Here is a 26,389-nt window from a genome sequence, read left to right on the forward strand (position 1 = left end):
AAACAAAGCTTTAATCAACCGTTTTACAACATGGAGGTCTAGTTGTGTCCTTCACTAGTTCCTGTTAAGAATGTCCTGCGCAAGCTGGGCCCGTGCCCGAGTATTTATACTCTCCCTGGACAGCGCCACCCGCAGACTGCTCAGTATTATTTCATAAGTCTTTCTTTCATGAATGACTGATTCATGTCACCTACCTCTTTGACCAAGCTTTTGGTCATCTGCCCTAATTTATCCTTATGTGGATCGGTGTCAAATTTTTTGTCTTATAATACTCCTGTGCAGCGCCTTGGGACGTTTTACCACGTTACAGGCGCTAAATAAATATAATAAGTTGCTGCTGAAGTACATTGCTTTGAAATGTTTTGTTGCGACTCTTGTTAGAATTGGAGTGCCCTCTACAGGTGCATACTGTTAGCCTGTGTAGAATGTCGTGCGATTGGGATTGGCTGGGTCACAGACAGGCCGAATTATGAATTACATCACCAGGCACATGCATCACCTCCTTGCTGACTGCAGATGATAACACTGTGTCAAGGCAGCGACTGCCAAACTTATAAAAAAGGGTCCCCCTCAACCGTAGTCTGGGCAGATCCCCAGGTTTCAGAGTGCGGAGAAGATGAGTCTGGTGCTGGCCGCTTTGATCTTTACGGTGGCGTTTGCGATCTGCTATTTGACTGGACTTACTCAGAGAAAGCTGAGCGGAGGCAGGCTTCCCAAATGCCTACCATCTTTCCCGTTGATCGGGAGCCTGCTCAGCCTAAGGAGTGACCTCCCTCCTCACCTGCTCTTCCAGAAACTGCAGAAGACTTATGGCAACCTTTTCTCCCTCATGATGGGACCTCACCGTGTCGTGGTGATCAACAACCACCAACATGCTAAAGAAGTCCTGTTAAAAAAGGGCAAGATCTTTGCCGGTAGACCCAGTATGGTAAGATTTCACTGAACGATGGACAGATTATTTTTTACAATTGCATTGTTCCACTATACAACCATCGATTTTTTTTTAAGTTTACGATTTCAGAAATGATCTGATCTATATTCCTTTAAAATTAATTTGCACGCAAAGTATGTTTTTCATGCACTTTATTTAAAGAGTTTGGACATTTTGCCTAACGTGAGAGTTGAGTTCTGTGCAGTTAGTCAGCAATCTAATCGATTTGCTTATCGTTGAGTTTCTGGATTTCGGGGGGAAAAAAGAAAGTAATGAGATTTAAGGTGCTTCTAGATTTGTGGTTCTCGTTTATTCTCTTGAATTGAGAGTAAGGGATTTTGTGATGATTTTAATTACTGCCTCGTTTCTATTCTCCAGCACCAACTCATCATTTAAGTTTGTCCAGGTCCTGCTCTCGCTCAGTCTCCCCCCACCTCCTCCAAAAACCAGCTGGGTATTTCAAAAAAAGCACCTTTCATGACCTCAGGATGTCCCAAAGTGCTTAACAGCCAAAAAAAAAATTGTAGTCACTTGTTGTAATGTAGGAAACGTGACAGGGCCAAATGTGCACACAGCAAGATCCCACAAACAGCAATGAGATAAAGACCAGGTCATTTTTTTTTTAGTAAGTGACATGTCCTTCAAGCAATCTTTATAACTCCTACTGATTATTGATACTGTATTGTCAATGGCTTCCTAAGTTCAGTCCGTTTTGAGTGAGCTGGAGATGGGGATTGCATGGCAAGTGTAAATATATCTTCACTGTTCAAACTGCCGATAGTCCCCAACACCGCCAACATATCAGTGATAACACTGGCACGTCTGTCTCCTCATGTGTTGGGCCAGGGTTTTGTTTTTTACCAACACGCAGGAATCTCGAAGAAAAAGATTACCCTGAGCCTTCACTCTGCTGCCAGCTGTGGTTGAGTGAGGTTTCAGTCCCACCAGAAGGGACTCCTGCTAGTCACAATACAACAACAACAACTTGTATTTATATAGCATCTTTAATGTAGTAAAATGCCCCAAGGTGTTTCACAGGCGTGACTATAAGACAAAAAATTTGACACCGAGCCTTAGAAGCACAAATTAGGGCAGGTGACCAAAAGCTTGGTCAAAGAGGCAGGTTTTAAGGTGCGTCTTAAAGGAGGAAAGAGAGGTAGCGAGGCGGAGAGGTTTAGGCCGGGAATTCCAGAGCTTAGGGCCCAGGCAACAGAAGGCACAGCCACCAATGGTTGAGCGATTATAATCAGGGTTGCTCAAGAGGGCAATCCTCAATCTATTTCTCTGTTGAAAAACAGACACCAAAGAATACTAGGCTCACCATGCTTCAGTAAGAGATGTGATCAGGAGTCCATTTTATTGCATAAAATTTCACCTAAGAATGGCAACACTTCAGAAATTATAGGGGTACCATTTTCATGAAAAGCAGGGGGTTAGTACAATGTCCTTCCACCTCTGGGACCTGGATTTGAATCCAGCCCAGACTTACATTTTCCTCAGCGTCATCTGAAGCCAATTCTCGAGTTGGCTATGTCTCTTGATCACATTTTAGGGGATCGGAGAATATTTATGCAAAACTTCACCTCCGAGTGTGTGAGCGTAGTTCTAGGGACCGTACAGTGAGAAAACGCACCAGAGTTACACAGAATTTACAGCACAGACACAGGCCATTCCACCCAACTGGTCTATTCCGGTGTTTATGCTCCACACAAGCCTTCTCCCACCTTACTTCATCTAACCTGAGAGGTTGTACCACTCAGCCTTCTCTTTTCTAGAGCCTGTTCAATCTTTCCTGATAGGTATAACCTCTCAGTTCCGGTATCATCCTTGTAAATCTTTTTTGCACCTTCTATTATTGTGCAAGTGCAAGGAAGCCTGTCCCTTTGGCAGTCACCAAGTTGGTGGTACACCTATAGACATTTAGAAGGTTTAAGCAGTGAGACGCATACTTTGGGCTGAATGTTTGGTACAAACACAGTCCAGCCATCCACTTGCACCTGCTGAGCACCCACTGGGTCTTCTCTACCTTGACACTCTTCCTTAGTCCAGAGAACCTTCTCCTCATCTGCTGAATGCCCAGAAGCAACAGCATTCACACAGTTAGACATCTCCTGCCATGCTTGCTGTACACTGGCTCTATTTGGAAGATTGCCCTGTGCACCAAAAATTAAATAGATGGAAAATCAGGCAGCTTCCGTGAGAGACGCGTTATCCTCCCTGCCCGGTTTTCCTCTACGCGCTGTGCCAAGGTGATCCAATTTGCCCAATTGCAATAACAAGGAAATTCTGTCCATTTCAGGCCCCGATTTTAACTCCAGGTGGATTCCCCGCTCAGACCCGAGTTAAAATTACAGTCGGGTCTTAATGATGTCATCGGGCCGCAACATCTGGGCGGGTGTCCTTGCTGCCTGCTCAGGAGAGCGGGTTAAAATTGCAGATGTTGCGATCGTGGCGGCTTTCAGACAGGTAAGAGCCAGGGGCAATTTTAACTTCCCACCTGTCAGGTTTCTGCTGCGCGAATAGGGTTAAAATCGCCCCCAATAATATTGTGTCATTAATAATATAGCACAGGCTCCCCTAGTGGCCTAGGAGGTAATGGCACCATCTGGTGGAGCAGCACTTTTCACTTACACAAGTGTTTTATGAGGGGTGGGGGGTTGGGAGGCAGGCGAGCATTTGAGAAATTGATCTTCAAGCTGATAAAGGCATGGACAATGGTATCAGCAGCAGCAAGACTGAGGAGGGGGCATAAGTGACCAATGTTCTGGGGGTAGAAGAAGATGGCCTTGGTGATGGACTAGTTGTGGAGCTTAAACTTCAGCTCAGGATCAAACAGAGCACTGAAGATGCCCAACGCTTGTTCAGCCTCAGCAGGCAGCCAGACAGGTTAGAGGCAAAGACTCATTGGTGCTGTTGAGAGCTCAAAAGATTCAAATTGGCTACCGATTTTGGCTCACAGGTGACTTGCATGTTGGGTTGCACTGAACCCAACCCAACCCAACCCAATCAAAGCCAACCCAACCCAACACAATCCAACCCAACCCAACCCAACCCAACCCAATCCAACCCAATCCAACCCGACCCAATCAAACCCAACCCAACTCGACCCAATCCAAACCAACACAATCCAACCCAACCCATTCCAATCCAACCCAGCCCAACCCAACACAATCCAACACAACCCAACACAACCCGACCCAATCCAACCCAACCCAATGCAATCCAATCCAACCCAACCCAATGCAATCAAATCCAACCCAACCCAATCCAACCCAACCCAACCCAATCCAACCCAACACAACCCAATCTAACCCAACCCAACCCAATTTAACACAACCCAATCCAACCCAACCCAACCCAACCCAATCCAACCAACCCAATCCAACCCAAACCAACTCAACCCACTCCAACCCAACTCAACCCAATCCAACCAAACCAATCCAACCCAATCCAACCCAACCCAATCCAACCCAACTCAATCCAATCCAACCCAATCCAACGCAACCCAACCCAATCCAACCCAACCCAACACAACGTTCACAGAACTAGTGGCATTGTATACAAAAACGTGAGTATATGAATGTGCTTTTTGGGTTAATACTTCCACTGTCAGTAATATAAATGTAGGGAGCCAGTGCCTGCGTCTTTGCACTCAGGTCCCTAGACTTACAGCACTACAGAGGCCAGCTGTACTGCAACAAGTATAAAACGAAGGGAAGAGGAGCTTGCTATGCTGACATGCTATCTCTTCACCCATTGAAGACTCACATACAGCACCGGCTAGCAGCGTCTTCCAAACACAACTTTGACGTGGTTGTGTACAGAACAAACTGCATGTGATTAGGAACTGTGGTATAGATCAGCAGCACAACAACACATAACCTTTTACCCCTTCACAGAACCTCCCGGGTTTTGTCTTCTGTACCCAGCATCCCCCCTTTCCCATCCGCAGGGATAACAAACTATATTTTTTACTTCCTTACTAGGAGAGCCTGCGCTGCATTATTAATGACACAAAGGGAATGAATTTCCTTGTTATTGCAGTTGGCCATATTGGATCATTGTAAACCGACGTCTAAATATCAAAGCAAAAAGCAACTATAATCTCCTCTCTCTGTTCAGGTGACTACAGACTTGCTCAGCAGAGGTGGGAAAGACATTGCGTTTGGAAACTACGGCCCTGCCTGGAGGTTTCATCGGAAGCTTGTTCATTCAGCTCTCCATCTGTTGGGTGATGGGTCAGCAGGTATCGAGAAAATGAGTGAGTATACTTAACAGTCGTGCACCGGCAATTATTTCCGGCTCCTCCGCTGGCTCAACGTGTTTTATCAGTGAGTGGCTGAGCCATGCACACTAGCAAGGTCACCAATCCTTGCTCGGTCCTGGGTTAGCGGATTTCAGCTGGGGCAGCTCGAGGGATGACTACGTTTGCCTGACTTAGAGAGGAGAAAATCGGGCAGGGTTTCCTGCTCCTGTCTGTTTATCCAGTAAGCTCAGCTGGAAGTGAGTGTAGGTGTCACATATTCTGCTACTACTTGTCTAGGTGGCCACTTCTCTGGAGTATCAGAATAAACAGCTTCTAGTACAACATACCCTATGAAGGGGCCAACACCTTCAGGGGTTTGGGGGGAAGAGATTGTGTAGGACAGTTCAACTCATCAGCCCCAGTCAGTGTGAAATTAGTTTCCCAGGAAGTAATGAAAACTTGCATTGATGAAGTGCCTTTAGTGTGGAAAACGATCCCAAAGGCGCTTCACATAGAAACATAGAAGATAGGAGCAGGAGTAGGCCATTCGGCCCTTCGAGCCTGCTCCACCATTCAACGAGATCATGGCTGATCATCCAAACCCTAGCACCCGGTCCCTACACCGACAGCCATCCCACACAAGCCGTAACCCTGTAACCCCACGTATTTAATCCCCCCTAACACTAAGGGCCAATTTTTTATCATGGCCAATCAACCTAACCCGCATATCTTTGGACTGTGGGAGGAACCTAGAGCACCCGGAGAAAACCCACGCAAACACGGGGAGAATGTGCAAACTCCACACAGTCACCCGAGGCCGGATTCGAACCCGGGTCCCTGGCGCTGTGAGGCAACAGTGCTAACCACTATGCTACCATCAACGTTTCAGGTCAAAGACCCTTTGTCAAAACTGAAACGTTGACTGTTTCTCTCTCCACAGATGCTGCCTGGCCTGCTGAGTTTTTCCAGGATTTTCTGTTGTTATTTTGGATTTCCAGCATCCGCAGTATTTTGCTATCAGGCTCTTCAACCAATCAGATTGAAGAATCCTCACTGAGACAGGCAGAGTCCAAACCAGGAAGTGTTAAGCAGGAAATATAATTTAGATTTAAATCATGTAGAGAAAGAGAAATAAAGATTGGGAGATACAGATGGGATTAAGGGAGAGAGATAAAAGAGACAAACAGAAAAAGTAAAAAAACCAATTATTAAAAAAAAATCTGCAACGTTAATTTTCTTCTGAGGGAATGAGACACCACACTTATAAAATTAATTTTTCAGAGCCAGAAAGGTTGTTTAGCCATAATTATCACTTATGATGTTAAAAACTCACTTAATCCTGAATGCACTAGCCCTAACTTTTTCAGCCGTCTTTAGTGCGGAAATAATGGTTAAGTACCCCAAGTTCACGCCATTACAGTGATTTCAATTGGCGAGGACTGCAACAGCGCCACCATGTGGAGGAACAGGGTATCTCTAACAGCAAATTCGGGATTTCCACATTTGACTGTGCATGTGCGGATGCCTGAAGTTGCTGTCAGATTTACACAATATTGGCCCAGAAATTCGGGTTGGGGGCTTCCTGCGGATGCAAGCCCCCGACCTGCACTTACCTAGCGCACCGGCCGTTGAGCTGTGGGCCCACGTGGGATTCCAATCCTAGGCCTGCTCCAACTGCCGGCGCGCAGTGCTTGCGTATCCCAGGGGCGCAGTTAGTTCGATGCGTCCCCTGGGATCACGTGGGCCATGGAGAGCCAATGGTAGCAGGGAAATGCCCATTCATAAGTTTGACAGGAAGAGCTGTCAAACCTATAAATACTATAAGCCCCAAAACATCACTAAAACCTCAAATAAATTTTAAAAAAACACCACGTTTTTAAAATAAACTATAAATGACATGAAATAACTATTTTAAACAATAATTTAAATTTTTGAAAAAATTAATTACATTTTCTAACGGGGCTAAAAATAAACTTACCTTTCTTTAAAGTATTTAAAAATAATAAACCTGTGGAAAAAATGTTTTAATTTTAATTAATTCACCACTTACCTTGTTAAAAGCAGGCCTTGCGCCTGCTTTTTAAAAGTGTAACTGCTGGAGACTTACCCTCCCGGAGAAACCTGCAAAAAAAACGTAAGTTCGATGCGCACGCGCTGCCTCTCCGGCGCACGCGTTCCACCTCTGAACCCCTTCTTTCAGGGGAACGGAAGTGCCGGTTTCCCGCGCATGTGCAGTGCATGCAGGAAACCGGCACTTTCATTGGGCCTACGCATGAGTACTCCGTGCGTACTCACCCGTGGAGACCCGAATTTCTGGGCCATTATTACAGCAAAATCCTGGCCATTAGCTTAGTGTCCAAAAAGCTTGGTCAGAGAGATAGGTTTTAAGGAGGGTGCTGGGGCTTGTATGGGGGGGGGGGGCGGGATTTAGTTAGGAAAATCCATAGCGTGGGACTAGGCAGCTGAAGGCACAGCCACCAATGGTGGGGTAAAGGAGGGGGATGCACAATTGATCAGAGTCAGAGGAACAGGAGGGTTTAGGAAGGGTTGCAGGGCTGGAGGAGGTTAGAAAGAAAGCAAAGGCTGAGTCCATGGAGGGTTTTAAACTCCCATCCTCTGGGTTGCTGGCCCAGTACGATAGCCACCATGATTCCTCATGGGTGAAGATACAGTGGTTGGGAGGGTGGGGTTGGGGAGCATCTCATTTTTGCCCTTCTTCCCCTGAAGTGGGCTACAGATCCACCGATTCCAGTTGTCCTGCAGAACCTCAACCAACTGCCCATTCTTTTTGTGAGCCTGGACCGGGAGTATCTGCAGGGCCTCCAGCCTTGTTGGGGGTGGGGGGGGGTCATCACAACTGAGTCCCAATCTGTTCTCACCTGCCCACCCCATGTGGACCCACTTTCCAGCAGGGGTTACAGGAAAATGATCAGGGCAAGAACACTGGTTCTGACTCATTCCACAGCCAGCTACCTGGTTTGTGATCTGTGATGTAAGAAAACTACTAGGCACTTGGTCTAAGCGTTAAACAAAGCTTTAATCAACTGTTTTACAACATGGAGATCTAATTGTGTCCTTCACTAGTTCCTGTTAAAGAATGTCCTGAGCAAGCTGGGCCCATGCCCGAGTATTTATACTCTCCCTGGACAGCGCCACCAGCAGGCCGCCCAGTATCATTTCCTAAGTCATTTCCACATGAATGACAAGATTCATGTCAATCTGTGTCGCGAATTTTCCTTCGGAGCCGTCAAGGACCCTTTAATCATGCCAGCCATGTTAAGAAGGGCACTTACAGTTGTTTTCTTGTATTCATTTTTAAAGTGGTAATAATTTCCTTTCCTCTCTAGGTCCCCAGAACCACCCACTTCCCCCCGCCCACTAGTGATATGCGATTCCCTGAACTAGAGGATGACGGGGAACAAAGACTTGTATTTAGGGAGAGGGGATCTCATTGAAACGTATAAAATACTGACAGGGCTAGACAGACCGGATGCAGGGAGGATGTTTCCCCTGGTTATGGGGGTCTAGAACAAGGAGTCACAGTCTCACGATATGGGGTAGGACATTTAGGACTGAGATGAGGAGAAATTCCTTCACTCAGAAGGTGGTGAATGATGTAAGAAAACTACTAGGCACTTGGTCAGAGTATTAAACAAGGCTTTATTTGACTGTTTCACAACATGGAAGTCTAGTTATCCTTCACTAGTTCCTGTTCACAAAATGTCCCTGAGCAAGCTGGGCCCGTGCCCGAGTATTTATACGCTCCCTGGACAGCGCCACCAGCAGGCCGCCCAGTATATTTCATAAGTCACTTCTACATGAGTGGCACAATCTATGTCAGTGAACCTGTGGAATTCTCTACCACAGAAGGCTGTGGAGGCCAAGTCACTGAACATATTTAAGAAGGAGATAGATAGATTTCTCGACACAAAAGGCATCAAAGGGTATGGGGAGAGAGTGGGAATATGGTATTGAGATAGAGGATCAGTCATGATCATATTGAATGGCGGAGCAGGCTCGAAGGGCCGAATGGCCTACTCCTGCTCCTATTTTTCTATGTTCTATGTTTCTATTTGTTTAGTGCCTTATTACATTGCTCAGAAATGTCTCAAAGTGCTTTACATTCGCTGAGTTACTTTAGTGCAGTGACTGTTATTACCTAGGCAAACGTGGCAGTCATTTAGCAGAAGGCAAGTCACAATGCGATGAATGACGAATTAATGTCTTTTGGGTGTTAATTAGTTGAGGGAGGAATATCGGCATCTCTTGACAGTGGCGCACACCCTCGGTACTGCAACGGAGGATCAGCCTAGATTAAGCCCTTAAGTCTGGAAGTGTGGCTTGAACCCACAAAGGCAAGCCGCCTACTCCCAGGCTGCTGCCTCATGCGCCATCAGCTGAGAGTGAAAGAGAGTGAATTGGAGTGATTTCTCAGTCTAATTATTTATTTTTGGGGGGGGGGGAGGGTTTCTTTGGCTCTGCACCTCAATTTGCCACATGGGGAAGTTACAATCCTAAACCTACATCCTAGTCTTTAGTAGCACAATGCTACCCACGCTTTATATAAAAACAGAAGCAAAGGACTGCGGCTGCCAAAAATCTGGAAACACTCAGCAGGTCAGGCAGCATCCGTGGATGGAGAAACAGAGTTCACGTTTCAAAATGATAACTCTGTGTTTCTCTCTTCACAGATGCTGCCTGATCTGCTGAGTGTTTCCCAGCATTTTCTGTTCTATCCAAGCTCTCTATTCCCTGTGGAGCACGCCGCATTGAGTTTTCTGTAAGTGTGCATACAATGCTCTGGCTGTCCCGTTTCTAATGATCATCTTTTTTCTGGCACGGATTGATGCTGAACAGTTTGCCGAGAAGTTACCTCGATGTGCTCCACATTTGAAGGCTTGAACGACTCAACGCACGACATAATGCCCGATGTGACACGAGCAGTCACCAATGTAATCTGCTTGCTGTGTTTCAACTCAACGTATGAGAAAGACGACCCAGAGTTCCAGACCATGCTTAAATACAGCCAAGGCATTGTGGACACTGTGGCAAAGGATAGCTTAATAGACATCTTCCCCTGGCTCCAGGTAATTCGTTCTGAATCACTGTTTCTGTTTGTAAATTGAGGGCCCAGAAATTCGGGTCCCCAACGCGTGAGTACGCACGGGGTACTCACCCGTAGGCCCAACAAAAGCGCCGGTTTCGTGCATGCACTGCGCATGCGCGGGAAACTGGCACTTCCGTTCCCCTGAAAGAAGGGGTTCAGAAGTCGAATGCGTGCGCAAGGCCTGCTTTTAACAAGGTAAGTGGTGAATTAATTAAAATTAAAAAAAAATTTCCACAGGTTTATTATTTTTAAATACTTTAAAGAAAGATAAGTTTATTTTTTAGCCCCGCTAGAAAATGTAATTAATTTTTTCAAAAATTTAAATTATTGTTTAAAAGTTATTTCATGTCATTTATAGTTTATTTTAAAAATGTGATTTTTTATTTTTTTTATTTGAGGTTTTAGTGATGTTTTGGGGCTTATAGTATTTATAGGTTTGACAGCTCTTCCCGTCAAACTTATGAATGAAGCATTCCCTGCTACCATTGGCTCTCCGTGGCCCACCTGATCCCAGGGGACGCATCGAACTAACTGCGCCCCTGGGATACACAAGCACTGCGTGCCGGCAGTTGGAGGAGGCCCAGGATCGGAATCCCACGCAGGCCCATAGCTCAACGGCCGGCGCGCTAGGTAAGTGCAGGTCGGGGGCTTGCACCCGCGGGAAGCCCCCGACCCGAATTTCTGGGTCGAGATGTTTAACACACCGATTGCAGTAATCTCGGAATGCGGACAGTGTGTGATGTAAAAAGACTACTGAGCACTTGGTGTGAGTATAAAACAAGGCTTTAATCAACTGTTTCACAACCATGAGATTCTAGTTACATCACTAGTTCCTGGTTACAGAAACATCCTGAGCAAGCTGGGCCCACGCCCGAGTATTTATACTCCTTGGACGGCGCCACCAGCTGGCCGCCCCGTGTTACTTCATGAGTCATAATAAGATTCATGGCAGTGTGCAAGGGTCTCCGATTGTGAATCCTGTGCACATTAACCTCTGATTGCAGATCCTGCAGTGATCTTTTATTACAGACTGTCTCTCTGTTACTTCCTTTACAGTTTTTTCCCAATGAAAATCTCCATACTCTGAAACAATGCATCGCAATGCGAGACAGTATTCTTCAGAAGAAATTTGAAGAACACAAGGTACTTTGGTGTGAAATGTACAGCACCTCAACTTCATTGGTGTAATGGGAGCAGTTGAATGGGGGTGTGCTATTGTATATAGTGTGTGCTATCAGATCAATCAACAATTGTACAAATACACACTCAACTGCACACTCCTATATTTCCAAATTTTCAAAAATTTATTCATGGGATGTGGGTGTCGCTGGCAAGACCAGCATTTATTGCCCATCCTTAATTGCCCTTGAGAAGGTGGTGGTGAGCCTCCTTCTTGAACTGCTGCAGTCCGTGTGGTGAAGGTACTCCCAAAGTGCTGTTAGGGAGGGAGTTCCAGGATTTTGACCCAGCGACGATGAAGGATCAGCGATATATTTCCAAGTCAGGATGGTGTGTGACTTGGAGAGGAACTTGGAGGTGGTGGTGTTGCCGTGCGCCTGCTGCCCTTGTCCTTCTAGGTGGAAGAGGTCGTGGGTTTGGGAGGTGCTGCCGAAGAAGCCTTGGCGAGTTGCTGCAGTGCATCTTGTAGATGGTACACACTGCAGCCACAGTGCGCCGGTGGTGGAGGGAGTGAATGTTTAAGGTGGTGGATGGGGTGCCAATCAAGCGGGTTGCTTTGTCCTGGATGGTGTCGAGCTTCTTGAGTGTTGTTGGAGCTGCACTCATCCAGGCAAATGAAGAGTATTCCATCACACTCCTGACTAGTGCCTTGTAGATGTTGGAAAGGCTTTGGAGAGTCAGGAGGTGAGATGCTCGCCGTAGAATACCCTATATATAAGTATTCTTCCAGTTTCTGGTTCTTTTCCTATAATGTGCAGCCATTACCTGTGGTATCCAACGGTTTCAGGACATTTGAATCAAAATCTTTAGCTTCCCTGCAGAAAATGAAGTGTAGGTCAATAGCTAGCACAATGCCTCCCAATAGTGCACTGAACATTACCCACTGACTGAACCACTCTTGCCAATCAAGCCATCCTAATGAGGGCAATTGGTTCAAGAAAGCACTGCCTTCAGCACAGGAAGAACAATTTAACGTGAAATTCCTTTGTTGGCTAATGTCACTTGGGAACTCACTTTACATTTACTCAGACTTTCTTGTTGATATTAGTGAGTGGGGTCATTTGCGTCCCCTGCTTTGCCTCATTACACGATGTGATGAAATATGCCATTCATCAGGCACTGTATTCCCTGTGTTTAGTTTAGTTTCAGTTTCATTTCCTTACCTGTATTGTATTGTGTGTAGGGCTCCGCCCATACCTGGCCCCTACTTAAGCAAGCCCCAGCGTGTCTCACAGCAGTACAGCAGATCTCTGGATGAGAGACACTTCTCCAATGTGTATTACTTTCTGAGTTAATAAAAGCCTTGCTTTGCTCCGTTAGCGTCGAGTCTCGGATTCATTGAGGCACATCACACGACGTGTAAATGACGTCGTCAGAACTGCCTCTCCAGATAATACCCAGGCCAGGGATTGAACGTGGCACTTCCTTAGTCTATGTAACTCAGTATCACACCATGCAGTACATTTCCCCAATGAGCTATCAGGGGAACGCTACCTCTACATCCTGTTCAGCAGTCTGTGCGACTGGGTTTAGGACCCTCAGAAGATCACAAAGTTGCTGAGTTTGCCTTTTGCTTCATCCACAAAATTCCTTCACAAAGTACAGACGAGGCCACTTGGTGCACCTGATTCATCCTCCCGATAGTGTTGTGGAGTATTTTAAACCAACACTCGACACAAGGTTTTAGATCGATAATCAAGTTGTCTTTATTGCACCAGTGGGGAAACCGTCTGCTCTGTCTTAGCCAGACCTTTCCAAATTGGTACAGCAAACACTACACTCTTATACATTACAACACACGTCAAAATTCATTCCTGCCACCTGATTGGACCTTGGCCCGCATGCATCTTCACTGATTGGTTGCCTAAGCCGCGTTACATTAAAGTACCGCCTTTATTATCTGAAAAGTATATGTCAAGCTGTTGTTGCATCTATGACCTCTGTTTATGCCAAATGGGTCTCATCAACATTGTATTTCTGACTCATTGTCCTCCTTTCCTGCCTCTCTAGGCTTCTTTCATTGTTTTACATTCCTGCCAGAACAGAACTTACATCCTCTTAGGCCTCTTATGGTTCCATGTCCGGCTATGTTATCTCCACTGCCACTTCAGCAACTTAGAAAAAGATGGTCTTTATTACACCATTCAGTTAGATATATTTCTTAAGGCTAAAGGGATCAAGGGGTATGGGGAGAAAGCAGGGACAGGGTACTGAATTTGGATGATCAGCCATGATCTCATTGAATGGCGGAGCAGGCTCGAGGAGCCTCCTATGTTTCTATGTTTCAGTGAAACTGCCAGCGATGTCAGTTTAACTCTTTCCCCACTGCAATAGAAACCTAGGATCTCCCCAGTACAGCATCGAACTGCCTCTTGAATGATTCCAGAGTGTTTTACTCCACTCCCCTACCCAGAAGATCATTCCAGGTAGTAATCCAGGTGTGCAAAAGTTCTTCCTGATGACAGTTCTAAAATTTCCTTTTACCAGATTGTACCTACATCATCTTGTCCTGCAGTCTTAGTTTAACTTGAAACAGTCCTCAGGACTAAACCTTTCTATTCTTCTTAGTATAGTGTATACCCTATAAAGCGCCTTCACTCATTTATCTCCATCTCCTTTTAAGCTGAAAAGCCCAAATTTTTCCTCATTACTCAATCCTCTGACACTAGGGATCCGCCTTGAGGCTCTTCCCTGCACAACACCTCAGGGCCTCGATATTTCTCTTGTGCCACAGAGACCAGAACTGAATGCAATGATCAAGAGGCAGCCTGACCACAACAACAACAACTTGTATTTATATAGCGCCTTTAACGTAGTAAAACATCCCAAGGCGCTGCACAGGGGCATTTTAAGACAAAAAATTTGACACCGAGCCACATAATGATAAATTAGGGCAGGTGACCAAAAGCTTGGTCAAAGAGGTAGGTTTTAAGGAGCGTCTTAAAGGAGGAAAGAGAGGTAGTGAGGTGGACAGGTTTAGGCAGGGAATTCCAGAGCTCAGGGCCCAGGCAACAGAAGGCACGGCCACCAAAGGTGGAGCGATTATAATCAGGGGTCCTCAAGAGGGCAGAATTAGAGGAGCGCAAATATCTCAGGGGATTGTGGGGCTGAAGGAGATTACAGAGATAGGGAGGGGTGAGGCCAAGGAGGGATTTGAAAACAAGTGATGAGAATTTTGAAATCAAGGCGCTGCTTAACCGGGAGCCAATGTAGGTCAGCGAGCACAGGGGTGATGGGCGAACGGGACTTGGTGCGAGTTAGGACACGGGCAGCCGAGTTTTGGGTGAGCTCAAGTTTACGTAGGGTAGAATGTGGGAGGCCGGCCAGGAGTGCGTTGGAATAGTCAAGTCTAGAGGTAACAAAGGTATGGATGAGGGTTTCAGCGGCGGATGAGCTGAGGCAAGGACGGAGACGGTACAGATTCAGCACGTTACCTTGGCTTTTAGTGAACAGCCTAATTTATCATTGCAGATGCCAATCACCTTCTTTGGATCTCTTCAGTGTATGCAGCTCTCAACTGTGTGGGGTTTTTTGTTTTTATAATGACTCTTGTTTTTCCCCACCCTTTCCAGGCAAATTACAGCAGTGACTCTGTAAATGATTTGTTCGACATTCTGCTAAAAGCCAAGATGAATGCAGAGAACAACAACAGTTCTGTGCATGAGGTGGGACTGACAGACGACCACGTGCTTATGACGGTGGCAGACATATTTGGGGCCGGGGTGGAGACCTCGAGTACGACATTTGCGTGGATGGTTGTTTATCTGCTTCGCCATCCGGAGGTAAAAAATGTTCAAGGAAAAATATACAATCGGGATTACAATACATTTAAGGTGGAGAGAGACAGATTTTTTTTGCAAGATAAGGGAGTGAAGGGTTTATGGGGAGCGGGCAGGGAAGTGGTTTTGAGCCCGAGATCAGCCATGATCTTTATTGAATGGCGGAGCAGGTTCGAGGGGCCCAAATGGCCTATTCCTGCTCCTATTTATTATGTTCTTACAAAGTATCTACAGCACAGAAAGGCCATTCGGCACAACTGGTCCATGCCGGTGTTTATGCTCCACACGAGCTTCCTCCCACCCCTCTTCATCTCACCCTATCAGCATATCCTTTTATTCCTTTCTCCCTCCTGTGTTTACCTAGCTTCCCTTAAATGCATCGATACTATTCGCCTCAACCACTCCTTGTGGTAGCGAGTTCCACATTCTCACCGCTCTCTGGGTAAAGAAGTTTCTCCTTAATTCAAACAACAACAACAACTTGCATGTATATAGTGCCTTTAACGTAGTAAAACCTCCCAAGGCACTTCACGGGAGCGATTATCAAAAAAAAATCTGACACTGAGCCACATAAGGAGGTATTAGGACAGGTTGGTCAAAGAGGTCGGTTTTAAGGAGCGTCTTAAAGGAGGAAAGAGAGGCGGAGAGGTTCAGGGAGGGAATTACAGAGCTTAGGGCCGAGGCAGCAGAAGGCACGGCCACCAATGGCTGAGCGATTAAAATCGGGGATGCTCAGGAGGCCAGAATTCCCTATTGGATTTTGTGGGTGGGGTGGTTTGAATGTTTTTAGCACTAAAATAAAAAACAGAAAACGCTGGAAACACTCAGCAGGTCAGGCAGCATCTGTGGAGAGAGAAACAGGTCGATGACCTTTCACCAGAACTGATAAATTCTAGTGAATCTTCGCTGTACTCTTTCCATGGCTCTACTATTCTTGCTATATTAGCTGTGGACAAAATGCCAACTGATGCCAAATCAACAAATCGAACAGCGCGTCCCTGCTTTATATTCAGTGTATCTATATCTGCATGAATCTAATTTGCCTTTGTATTGCCTTTTCTACCCGTACCCCCACATTTAATTATCTGTGCATCTGCACCCAGTGATCTCTCTGTCCCATCACTCCATTAAAATCTTACCATTCAGGTCCGCTCCTGATAATTCAAAGTCATAGTTTTGCACTGAAGAAAATGTTAACTGTCAATCAATTTGAATTAAGCAACATAAATAACACAGCAAGTGGATTTAGTGCTAACATTTTTTTTAAATTATCAGGTAATCTGAATTGAGTGGCTTTGAATTCAGAGAAGTTGATTGTATTTCCTTGCAGTGTTCTTTTTTTGAAAAATGAACATTTCTCTGCATCTGCCACCTATCTGCCCACTCTGCTAATCCACCTATGCCCTGTGCAATATCCTATATTCTTCCTGATTGTTTGCCATGCCCCCTGATTTGGTATCATCAGCAAACTTCAATATAATTTCTCTTGTGCCTGTAACATTTTTTGGGGGCTTCTCTATCCTTCTTACTCCAGACGTTTTGGCTCCTGTATCTCAGATCACTCACACAGGCGGGTCCCCAACACCCTACGTCTTTGAGGGCGTCTTCACCAGAACTTCATATCCCCCGGTTGATCGGTAAAACACAATATTGGCCCAGAAATTCCGGTCGGAGGCTTCCCACGGGCGTACGCCCCCGACCTGCACAAACGAACCGCGCCAACCGTAATGCTCTGGGCTGGCATAGAATTCCGTTGATGTGCCTCCTCAAACTGCCGGTGCGCAGGGCACGCGTATCCCAGGGGCGCAGCTAGTTCGCAGCGTCCCTGGGATCACGTGGGCCATGGGGAGCCAATCAGAGCAAGGAATCGCCATTCATCGATTTGACAGGAAGACCTGTCAAATCTATGAATAGAGATCAACCTCAAAACGTAAGTAAAACTTCAAATACATTTTTTTTTAAATCACATTTTTAAAATGACTATAAATTAACTATTTTAAACAAAAATTTTAATTTTTGAAAAAAATAATTCAAGTTTTTAACGGGGCTAAAAATAAACTTACCTTTCTTTAAAGTATTTTAAAATGATAAATAAGTGTTAAAACATTTTTTCTTTTACTGATATCACCTCTTACCTTGTTAAAAGCGAGCCTTGCGCCTGCTTTTCCAGGCGCTGCTGCTACCGACTTAACCGGACTGCATCAACCTCGGAAAAAGCGGAATTTCCAGGCGTATGGCGCTGCCTCTCCGGCGCAGGCGTTTGACCTGCGAACCGCTTTCTTCAGAGAACGGAAGTTTCGGTTTCCAGCGCATGCGCAGTGCATGCGTGAAACCGGCACTTCCGTTGGCCCTACAGGTGAGTACACAGCGTGTACACACCTGTAGGGAACGGAATTTATGGGCCAATATTGAGCACCCCACCTCTCTCCGCCCCCCCACCCCTCCAACGTGTGTGATTGCTGTGTCTTGCTGAGGTCAATGAAAGAAAATTGGGATGAAATTTGCCTTGGGGTGGGGGGGCGGCAGCGCAATACAGGACGACAGCAAATCGGCAGCCCCCTTTTACACTCCGCCTCAGTTTCTTTTCAAGTGGCATCAATTGAAAAGAAAATTGGGGCAAAATGTAAACGAGCTGCCGATTTGCTCTCGCCCCAAGGTGAATTTCATCCTCCTGTTGTTCATTGTATTCAGGTGGTAGGTAGTAACTGGGGACTCTCTTGTGTTCAAATATATGGGAGCAGGCTCGGGAAGGGGGGAAGCTTATCATGGCGGCACATGGTATGTAATGTGTCTCTCTCTGTAAATAAAGGATTATAAGCAACTGAAGACTAGGCTCTAGTATTCTATCCTTCAGCACCTGGCTATCCAACTTTTACACTCGCTATTCTTAGGATGATCTTTAGGCCAAATTTGCAGGGCTACGGGGAGAGGGAGTGGGACTAGCTGAAGCGCTCTTGCAGAAAGTCGGCACGGGCCCGACGGGCCGAATGGCCTCCTACTGTGCCGTAACCATTCCATGATTCTATGATTTTAATTACAGTTCAGACAGGTTTTCTTTTGGCAATGCATTTTCTATGAAGTGTGTTCCTTTAAGTAAATGAAAAACCTTTTTTTCTTGATGGGGGATTCTTTTCTATATATTGAATGTAATTAGCTGTGATATCCGAGTGGTAAGGTCAGAAACTGAGAGAAGCGAGATATTAGGAACAAAACCCAACTGTTTATTTACACGGTGTAGCAGAGAGACATAGCTCTTACAAGCTGGAGCAAGGCACACAATTCTTACTGCACGAGCCAAGATGGAGGATAAACCTGAGTCATACCCATAATGCAATGCCACATTACCGTATAAACTGGTGTACCAGGACATTGAATACATGACCCATTACCTTAAATACTGGTGAATGTGAACCCTTAATATTTGGCTCCATCTGGTGGATAACTTAAACATTACATCCCAGATTACTATATTAGCTTTTAAGTTTGACACAGAAATTTTTTACACAAACGCTCACAGATCTCCCACGGGTGGGAGAGTTGGAGAACATGCTGTTTTATAAGAATATAAAAGTGTTTTTAACAAAGTGCGGCAGGTAAAGTGTGAGACGTGGCAGTAAACACCATATAAAAGTTTTTTTTATTCCGGGTAGATTATTGAACGAGTAAGACAGCTGAACAGTTTGCCCCACTGTTTTCGCTGCAGGTGCAGAAAACAATACAAGAGGAAATTGATCACAACATCGGATTTGAAAGGACTCCCAAAATGAGTGATCGAGGCAATTTGCATTTTCTCAATGCAACTATCCGTGAAATCCTGCGGATCCAACCAGTATCACCTCTCTTAATTCCACACATGGCTTTGGCAGACTCCAGGTAAATCCGTCTTGGATCCAAGGCATCTGCGTGTCTTGAATTTTATATTGGGAACATAGGAACAGGAGGAGGCCATTTAGCTCCTCGAGCCTGTTCTGCCATTCAATGAGATCACGGCTGATCTGTATCTTAAATCCATTTACCCGCCTTGGTTCCATATCCCTTAATACCCTTACCTCAAAAATCTATCAACCACCGCCCCCCCCCCCGGCCTCTACAGCTTTTTGGGGGAGACAGTTCCAGATTTCCACTTTGTGTGAAGAAGTGCTTCCTGACATCACCCCTGAACGGCCTGGCTCTAATTTTAAGATTATGCCTGACATAATAAAACTCACTACGCACTTGGTTTGACCATAAAGCAAGGCTTTAATCAACTTGTTTCAGAACATGGAGGTCTAGTTGTACTTCACTAGTTCCTTGTCTTACAAAATGTTCCTGGCAAGCTGGGCCCACGCCTGAGTATTTATACTCCTTGGACGGCGCCACCAGCTGGCCGTCCAGCGTTATTTCACGAGTGATGAGATTTATAACAATGCCCCCTTGTTCTGGATTCTCCCACCAGAGGAAATAGTTTCTCTCTATCGACTCTAATAAATTCTTTGATCATTCTAAACACCTCAATTAGATCACCCCTTAATCTTATATACTCGAGGGAATACAAGCCTAGTCTATGCAACCTTTTTAGTCCCCACTATCATTCTGGTGAATCAGCGCTGCTCCCCCTCCAAGGCCAGTATATCCATCCTGAGGTGCGGGGCCCAGACCTGAACACCGTGCTCCAGATGTGGTCTAACCAGAGCTTTGGACAACTGTAGCATAACTTCCACCCCTTTGTCATCCAGCCCCCCTGAGATTAAGGCCAACATTCCATTAGTCTTTTTAATTCTTGTTTGAACCTGTCCACCAGCTTTTAGTGATTTCTGTACTTGGGCCCCTCAATCTCTCTGCTCCCCCACACTTCGCAGCTTCTCACCATTTTGAAAATATTCTGATCTATCTTTCTTAGGTCCAAAGTGGATGACCTTGCACTTTCCCACGTTGAACTCCATTTGCTACAGTTTTGCCCACTCACCTAATCTGTCAATGTCCCTTTGCAACCTTTCTGCTCCCACCTACACTATTTAGTGTGCCGCCCAAATTAGCACCGTTAGCAGACTTGGATATATGGCTCTCTATTCCTTCATCAAAGTCATTGATAAATACAGTGAAGAGCTGAGGCCCCAGTAGGGGGTCACCACTAGTCACATCCTGCCAACTGGAGTATGTATCCATTATCCATACGCTCTGTCTCCTACCTCCGAACCAATTCCTTACCCATGTCAATTGATCTCGACAGCCCTGTTACAATGCGCACATTTTAAAATCTTTCAGCAACTCTGTAACTTCCAAAATTGGTTTTGTAAAGCTACATACCCGGACAAACTGACATATCCAAAGTACCAATAATTTTCATGTCTAATGTATATTTTTATAGTCAGAAAATAATCCAAAAGTAAGGGGCGTGCGTTATACAAGGATAGTAAAATTCAAGGCTCAATGTAGGAGGGGGGAGGAACAGTGCATATCATTCACAAAGACTTTTGGTGCTTAAAACTCCTGTGTTGTGGCACGAGTTATTTTGGGCCAGTAGTTGATGTCTGCAACAGGTCGGGTTCATATCTTCCACTCGTACTTCAACAACAGGGAACGGACCAGCCACAACGTTACCACAGGGCTCGTGGACTTTTCACCCCGTTTTTTAAGAAAAACCTGCGAGCTGGAGTGGATTGGGAGATACCACAGACCGACGAAGGGGGCTACAGGAAAAGACCAGCTGCTCCATCAAGCCTGCCCAACACTCATGATGCCTGGAGCAATGCAACTAGACACTTCCTACCCCCCTGTCCACCGCCACCCCCCACCAACCCCCACCCACTCCACCCAACCCAATCCCTGTAGCCTCCCAGGAGGAGGCAAGAAACCGATGTAAAACCCAGGGCCATTAAAGGAAAAAAATAAACTCTGGAAAATTGCTCTGACCCCCTCAGGCGATGGAACGCAGTCCGTGAGATCACACGGGCCCAGTGTTATTTATAAAGACTCTTGCCTTCTTGATGCGATCTCCGCCCCAGTCAGGAACCGCTCCAAGCTCCCTCTTGAAGACATGCAGAGGGTCAGCACCCACCACACCAGCCCGCAATGTGTTCCAGAGGCTCACTACTCTCGGGGAAAAGAGGAACCGCCCAACGTCCCGTCTGTTCCTACACTTCCATAGTTTAAACTCATGTCCCCTGGTCCTCCCCAATCTGTCAAACTGGAATAATCTATCAATAGGGATGGGGTCCAGACCTTTCATTATTTTATAGACCTCGATCAGGTCTCCTCTCAGTCCAGTCTGCTCGAGTAAACAGACCCAGCTCTTTAAGCCTGTCTGAGTAACTAAGTAACCTCAGAGTCAGAAGGTTGTGGGTCCAAGTCCCACTCCACGCTGACACTCCCAGTGCAGTGCTGAGGGAGTGCTGCACTGTCAGAGGTGCCGTCTTTCGGATGAGACGTCAAACCGAGGCCCCGTCTGCCCTCTCAGGTGGACGTAAAAGATCCTGTGGCACGATTTCTTTCCTCGGTGTCCTGGCCAATATTTATCCCTCAACCAACATCACTAAAACACTGGTCATTATCACATTGCTGTTTGTGGGACCTTGCTGTGCACAAATTGGCTGCCGCGTTTCCTACATTACAACAGTGACTACACTTCAAAAAGTACTTCATTGTCTGTAAAGTGCTTTGGGACGTCCGGTGGTCGTGAAAGGCGCTATAGAAATGCAAGTCTTTCTTTTTCTTATTATCTAGGAGGCGATCTGTTTTTTTAAAAATTCACATATTGTTGAGATGCAGTTTTAATATTGATTCCAATTTGTTGATTTATAGCATCGGTGACTACACAATCCCCAAAGGAACTCGTGTAATCATCAACCTCTGGGCTATTCACCATGATGAAAAGGAATGGAAGAACCCCGATACCTTTGATCCAGGTAGGAACTGCACTTTACAGCCTTCTGGACTCAACATTGAGTTCAACAATTTCAGATCATAACCACTGCTCCCATTGGCCCAGAAATTCGGGTCGGGGGCTTCCCGCGGGTGCGAGCCCCCGACCTGCACTTACCTAGCGCGCCGGCCGTTGAGCTGTGGGCCCGCGTGGGATTCCGATCCTGGGCCTCCTCCAGCTGCCGGCGCGCAGTGCTTGCGTATCCCAGGGGCGCAGTTAGTTCAAAGCATCCCCTGGGATCACGTGGGCCATGGAGAGCCAATGGTAGCAGGGAATGCTTCATTCATAAGTTTGACAGGAAGAGCTGTCAAACCTATAAATACTATAAGCCCCAAAACATCACTAAAACTTCAAATAAATTTTTTTTTTTAAATCACATTTTTAAAATAAACTATAAATTACATGAAATAACTATTTTAAACAATAATTTAAATTTTTGAAAAAAGTAATTTTATTTTCTAACGGGGCTAAAAATAAACTTACCTTTCTTTAAAGTATTTAAAAATAATAAAACTGTGGGAAAAATGTTTTAATTTTAATTAATTCACCACTTACCTTGTAAAAAGCAGGCCTTGCGACTGCTTTTTACCTGTCTAACTGCTGGAGACTTACCCTCCCGGAAAAACCTGCAAAAAAACGAATGTTCGATGCGCACGCGCAGCCTCTCCTGCGCACGCGTTCCACCTCTTAACCCCTTCTTTCAGGGGAATGGAAGTGCCGGTTTCCCGCGCATGCACGAAACCGGCACTTCCATTGGGTTTACGGGTGAGTACCCCGTGCGTACTCACCCGTGGAGACCCGAATTTCTGGGCCATTGTTTTTGGACAGCAGGTGCTGGTAATGATTCTGCTGTTGCCACTTACACCTCCTCTACACCCATCTTTGATTCTTTACTCATCCCATTACTTTTGCCTTGCACCATCATCCCTTTTGTCTTTTAATCTCTTCTGCCTTCCATCCAATCACAGACCTTCCCTTTTGTTCTTTCCTCCCCACCCCTCTTTCCCTGCCCCTGCACTTGCTTAAAAACCTTTTTTTTACATCTCCAGCTTTTTCCCAGTTCTGACGAAGGGTCATCGACCTGAAACGTTAACTCTGTTTCTCTCTCCACAGATGCTGCCTGACCTGCTGAGTGTTTCCAGCATCTTTCTGTTTATGTTTCAGACTTCCGGCATCCGCGGTATTTTCCCTATTTGTAGGAACTGCTCCTTTACTTGGAGAAAGTGAACTCAAACCTTGAACGCATTGAAAAGTGACATGTCAAGTTTTTCCCCAAATCCCAACCCGGTTCAAAGCTGTTGAAAGGAACCTTTTAAGAATTTGAATTGAACAGGTTATATATATATATTAAACAAATCTTTTGTTCTCTATTGCAGCCCGGTTTTTGGATGAGAATGGGAAACACATCTACTATCCTTCGGAAAGTTACCTGCCCTTTGGGGCGGGCGCCAGGGTTTGCCTTGGCGAGGTGCTGGCAAAGATGGAACTATTTCTCTTCACGTCGTGGATTCTTCAGCGCTTCACGATCCAAGTCCCCCCGGGTCATCTCCCGCCGGATAAGGGAGGAAAATTTGGGATTGTCCTGCAACCAGACAAATTCAAAGTCCAGCTCAAGCTCAGGAAAGGGTGGGGAAATCGTGGATTGCAATGATTGAAGGCAAAATGCTGCATTAACTGAGAAGCACCAACCCGCCTTAGGGATGCTACTCACCGCAATGGACCAGGGAAATCCTACTGCCCCCCTCCCCCTCCCTCCTGTGTCTGCTAAATGTAGTCATTTACGCCTTGTGTATTTAAAGTGTGTTCACTACTGGTGTAATTTTTTTAAACTGTGTATAAGCTGCTAGAAAACAGTAACAAAAGTTGCAAGCACATGTCAAGGGAAATGCATTGGGGGTGGGTGAGAGGGCGCAACTTAATATCAGCGGGATAGCAAAATACTGCGGATGCTGGAAATCTGAAATAACAACAGAAAATGCTGGAAAAACTCAGCAGGCCAGGCAACATCTGTGGGGGAAAAAATAGAGTCAACGTTTCGGGTCAAACCCTTTGTCAAGACTGAAAAGGCACAGGAAATGAAATAGATTGAAAGGCCAGGCTGGGAGAGAACAAAAGAGAAGTGAAGCGACATTAAGAGGTATTCAAAGCGAGACGAGATGGTGATAGGACTAGTGGAGACTGCTCGAGGAACAGCACCTCATCTTCCGATTAGGCACTTTACAGCCTTCCGGACTCAATATCGAGTTCAACAATTTCAGATCATAACCTCGGCCCCCATCACATTTTTACTTATATTTTATCCACACCTTTGTTTTGTGCCCTTCCCCCCTTTTTCCTCTCTCCCACATGGCAGCTGTCTCCCATTCTGCCAGCACATTTCACACCTAATCTAGAGCCGTCTTTTGTCTCCACTAGTCCTATCACCATCTTGTCTCGTTTTGAATACCTCTTAATGTCTCTTCACTTCTCTTTTGTTCTCTCCCAGCCTGGCCTTTTAATCTATTTCATTCCCTGTGCCTTTCCAGTCTTGACAAAGGGTTTGACCCAAAACGGTGACTCTTTTCTCTCCATGGATGTTGCCTGGCCTGCTGAGTTTTTCCAGCATTTTCTGTTGTTATTTAATATTAGCAGGGTTTACAAGAAAGTTTAATCCCAAGTCCAAGCAAGAGAGTCCTTGAAAAATGACGCAACGCTTGGGTCAAATGGAAATCAGTTTCCAGGGATAATTTGTGGGTTGCTCTACTCTGCACAACCCCCCCCTCCAAAAAAAAACATACCGTATCTCCAATCTCTGAACAGTATCCGCTACCGCACGAGTGTGACATTAATTTCCATTTTCCCATACCAGACATCCCGAGGTCTCTCCGAGTGAAATTGCCCAATTGATGTCAGTTTCATGCTGTGGATCCATGTCCCCAGCCTAGATTGAAGTTGCTCAAACACCTTTTATACAGGTCCCCCTTATGACTGATGGATGCGGCAGACTTTCATTCATTCCATCAGTCTGGGAATGGACTCAAACCCCGATCGCAGAGGTGAAAGACAGTGTGCTCAGCCCAGCTCCCCCCAGTCCCCAAACCTTGTTGGGGTGAAGCGTGGCTGCTGTTGGTTTGGCCTTGGGGGATGATTCCCAATCACTGAGCCTGATAGTGTGAGGGAACTGAATTATTAGTTGCAGATGCTGTTATTCACTCAGGCTGTTTCCCCGATTTATTCCCACTCCTTGAGGGTGTCAGAATCCTCCAAGGCAATGTTTCCAAATAAAACTACTTTTAAAGAAGGTCTGAATAGCGAAACTCCCCTTCTTTAAAAGGAGGTTTGGGTAGAAGACTCCCTCTTCAAATGGGTGTTGGTTGGTGAGATTCCCCCCATTAAAACAGAGCCCCAGGACAAGACTCGCTCTTCACTACACATACCAATTGTAGGTTCAATTGTTGTCCTGGTAAATTAGCCAGCACACATTTCACCAGCAGTATAGGCTGACATTTTCGGTGATGCATTTGCTGGCTCGTTGATGTAATCAGGTCAACGTTGATTTCTGCTGGCAAAGGCTTTGTATCAGTTTGCATGGCTGCCAAGGCCGTGTGGCCATCCTGGTGCCCAACAGGGCAACTCTGAAACTCAAGTGTTGAGGGGGATCTTTTCCTCTGCTAGTCCCTGGTCAGCCTTCCAACTCCCCCACCCAAATTAAGTTACCTGTCAGATAGCAGGAAAAAGTCTATTTTTTAGTCTGCATTAGTTTTCTGTTCTCTTCATCATTATAAGGGCTACGATACAATTCCTTTGAGGTAAAAGGGGTTTAAATAGTTGCATCTGTTATTATGAATGCTGCAATATTTATATATTTGAATAGCGAGAACGGTAGTATAGTGGGTATGTTACTGGGCTAGTCCAGGACTAATGATCCAGAGGCATAAGTTCAAATCAGCAGCTGGGGAATTTAAATTCAATGAATTAAATAAATCTGGAATAAAAAGCTAGCGTCAGTAATGGTGACCATGAAACGACCAGATTGTCGTTTAAAAACCCTTATGTCACTAATGTTCTTCAGGGAAGGATATCTGCTGTCTTTACCCGGTATGTGACTCCAGACCCACAGCAACGTGGTTGACTCTTAACTGCCCTCTGAAATGGTCTAGCGAGCCACGCAGTTGTAACAAACCGCTACAAAGAACAGCGGTTCAAGGCGGCGGCTCACCACCCCCTTCTCAAGGGCAATTAGGGATGGGCAATAAATGCTGGCCTT

At 45.7% G+C, this 26,389-nt stretch overlaps 1 protein-coding gene across 1 annotated transcript; it reads left to right on the plus strand.

The window, feature by feature from the left end:
* Positions 1–509: 509 nt before the first annotated feature.
* On the plus strand, positions 510–23,952 carry cyp17a1 (cytochrome P450, family 17, subfamily A, polypeptide 1). The gene is made up of 8 exons (XM_085994289.1): positions 510–928; positions 5,054–5,192; positions 10,035–10,264; positions 11,341–11,427; positions 15,036–15,245; positions 18,946–19,115; positions 22,023–22,126; positions 23,520–23,952. Exons 1-8 carry the CDS (start codon positions 617–619, stop codon positions 23,792–23,794), a joined length of 1,527 nt encoding a protein of 508 aa, XP_085850415.1. The 5' UTR covers positions 510–616; the 3' UTR covers positions 23,795–23,952.
* Positions 23,953–26,389: the final 2,437 nt, after the last annotated feature.

Source organism: Somniosus microcephalus, chromosome 8, assembly GCF_052327205.1.
Source record: "Somniosus microcephalus isolate GS21.2 chromosome 8, FLI_Smic_1.0, whole genome shotgun sequence".
Lineage (NCBI taxonomy): Eukaryota > Metazoa > Chordata > Chondrichthyes > Squaliformes > Somniosidae > Somniosus > Somniosus microcephalus.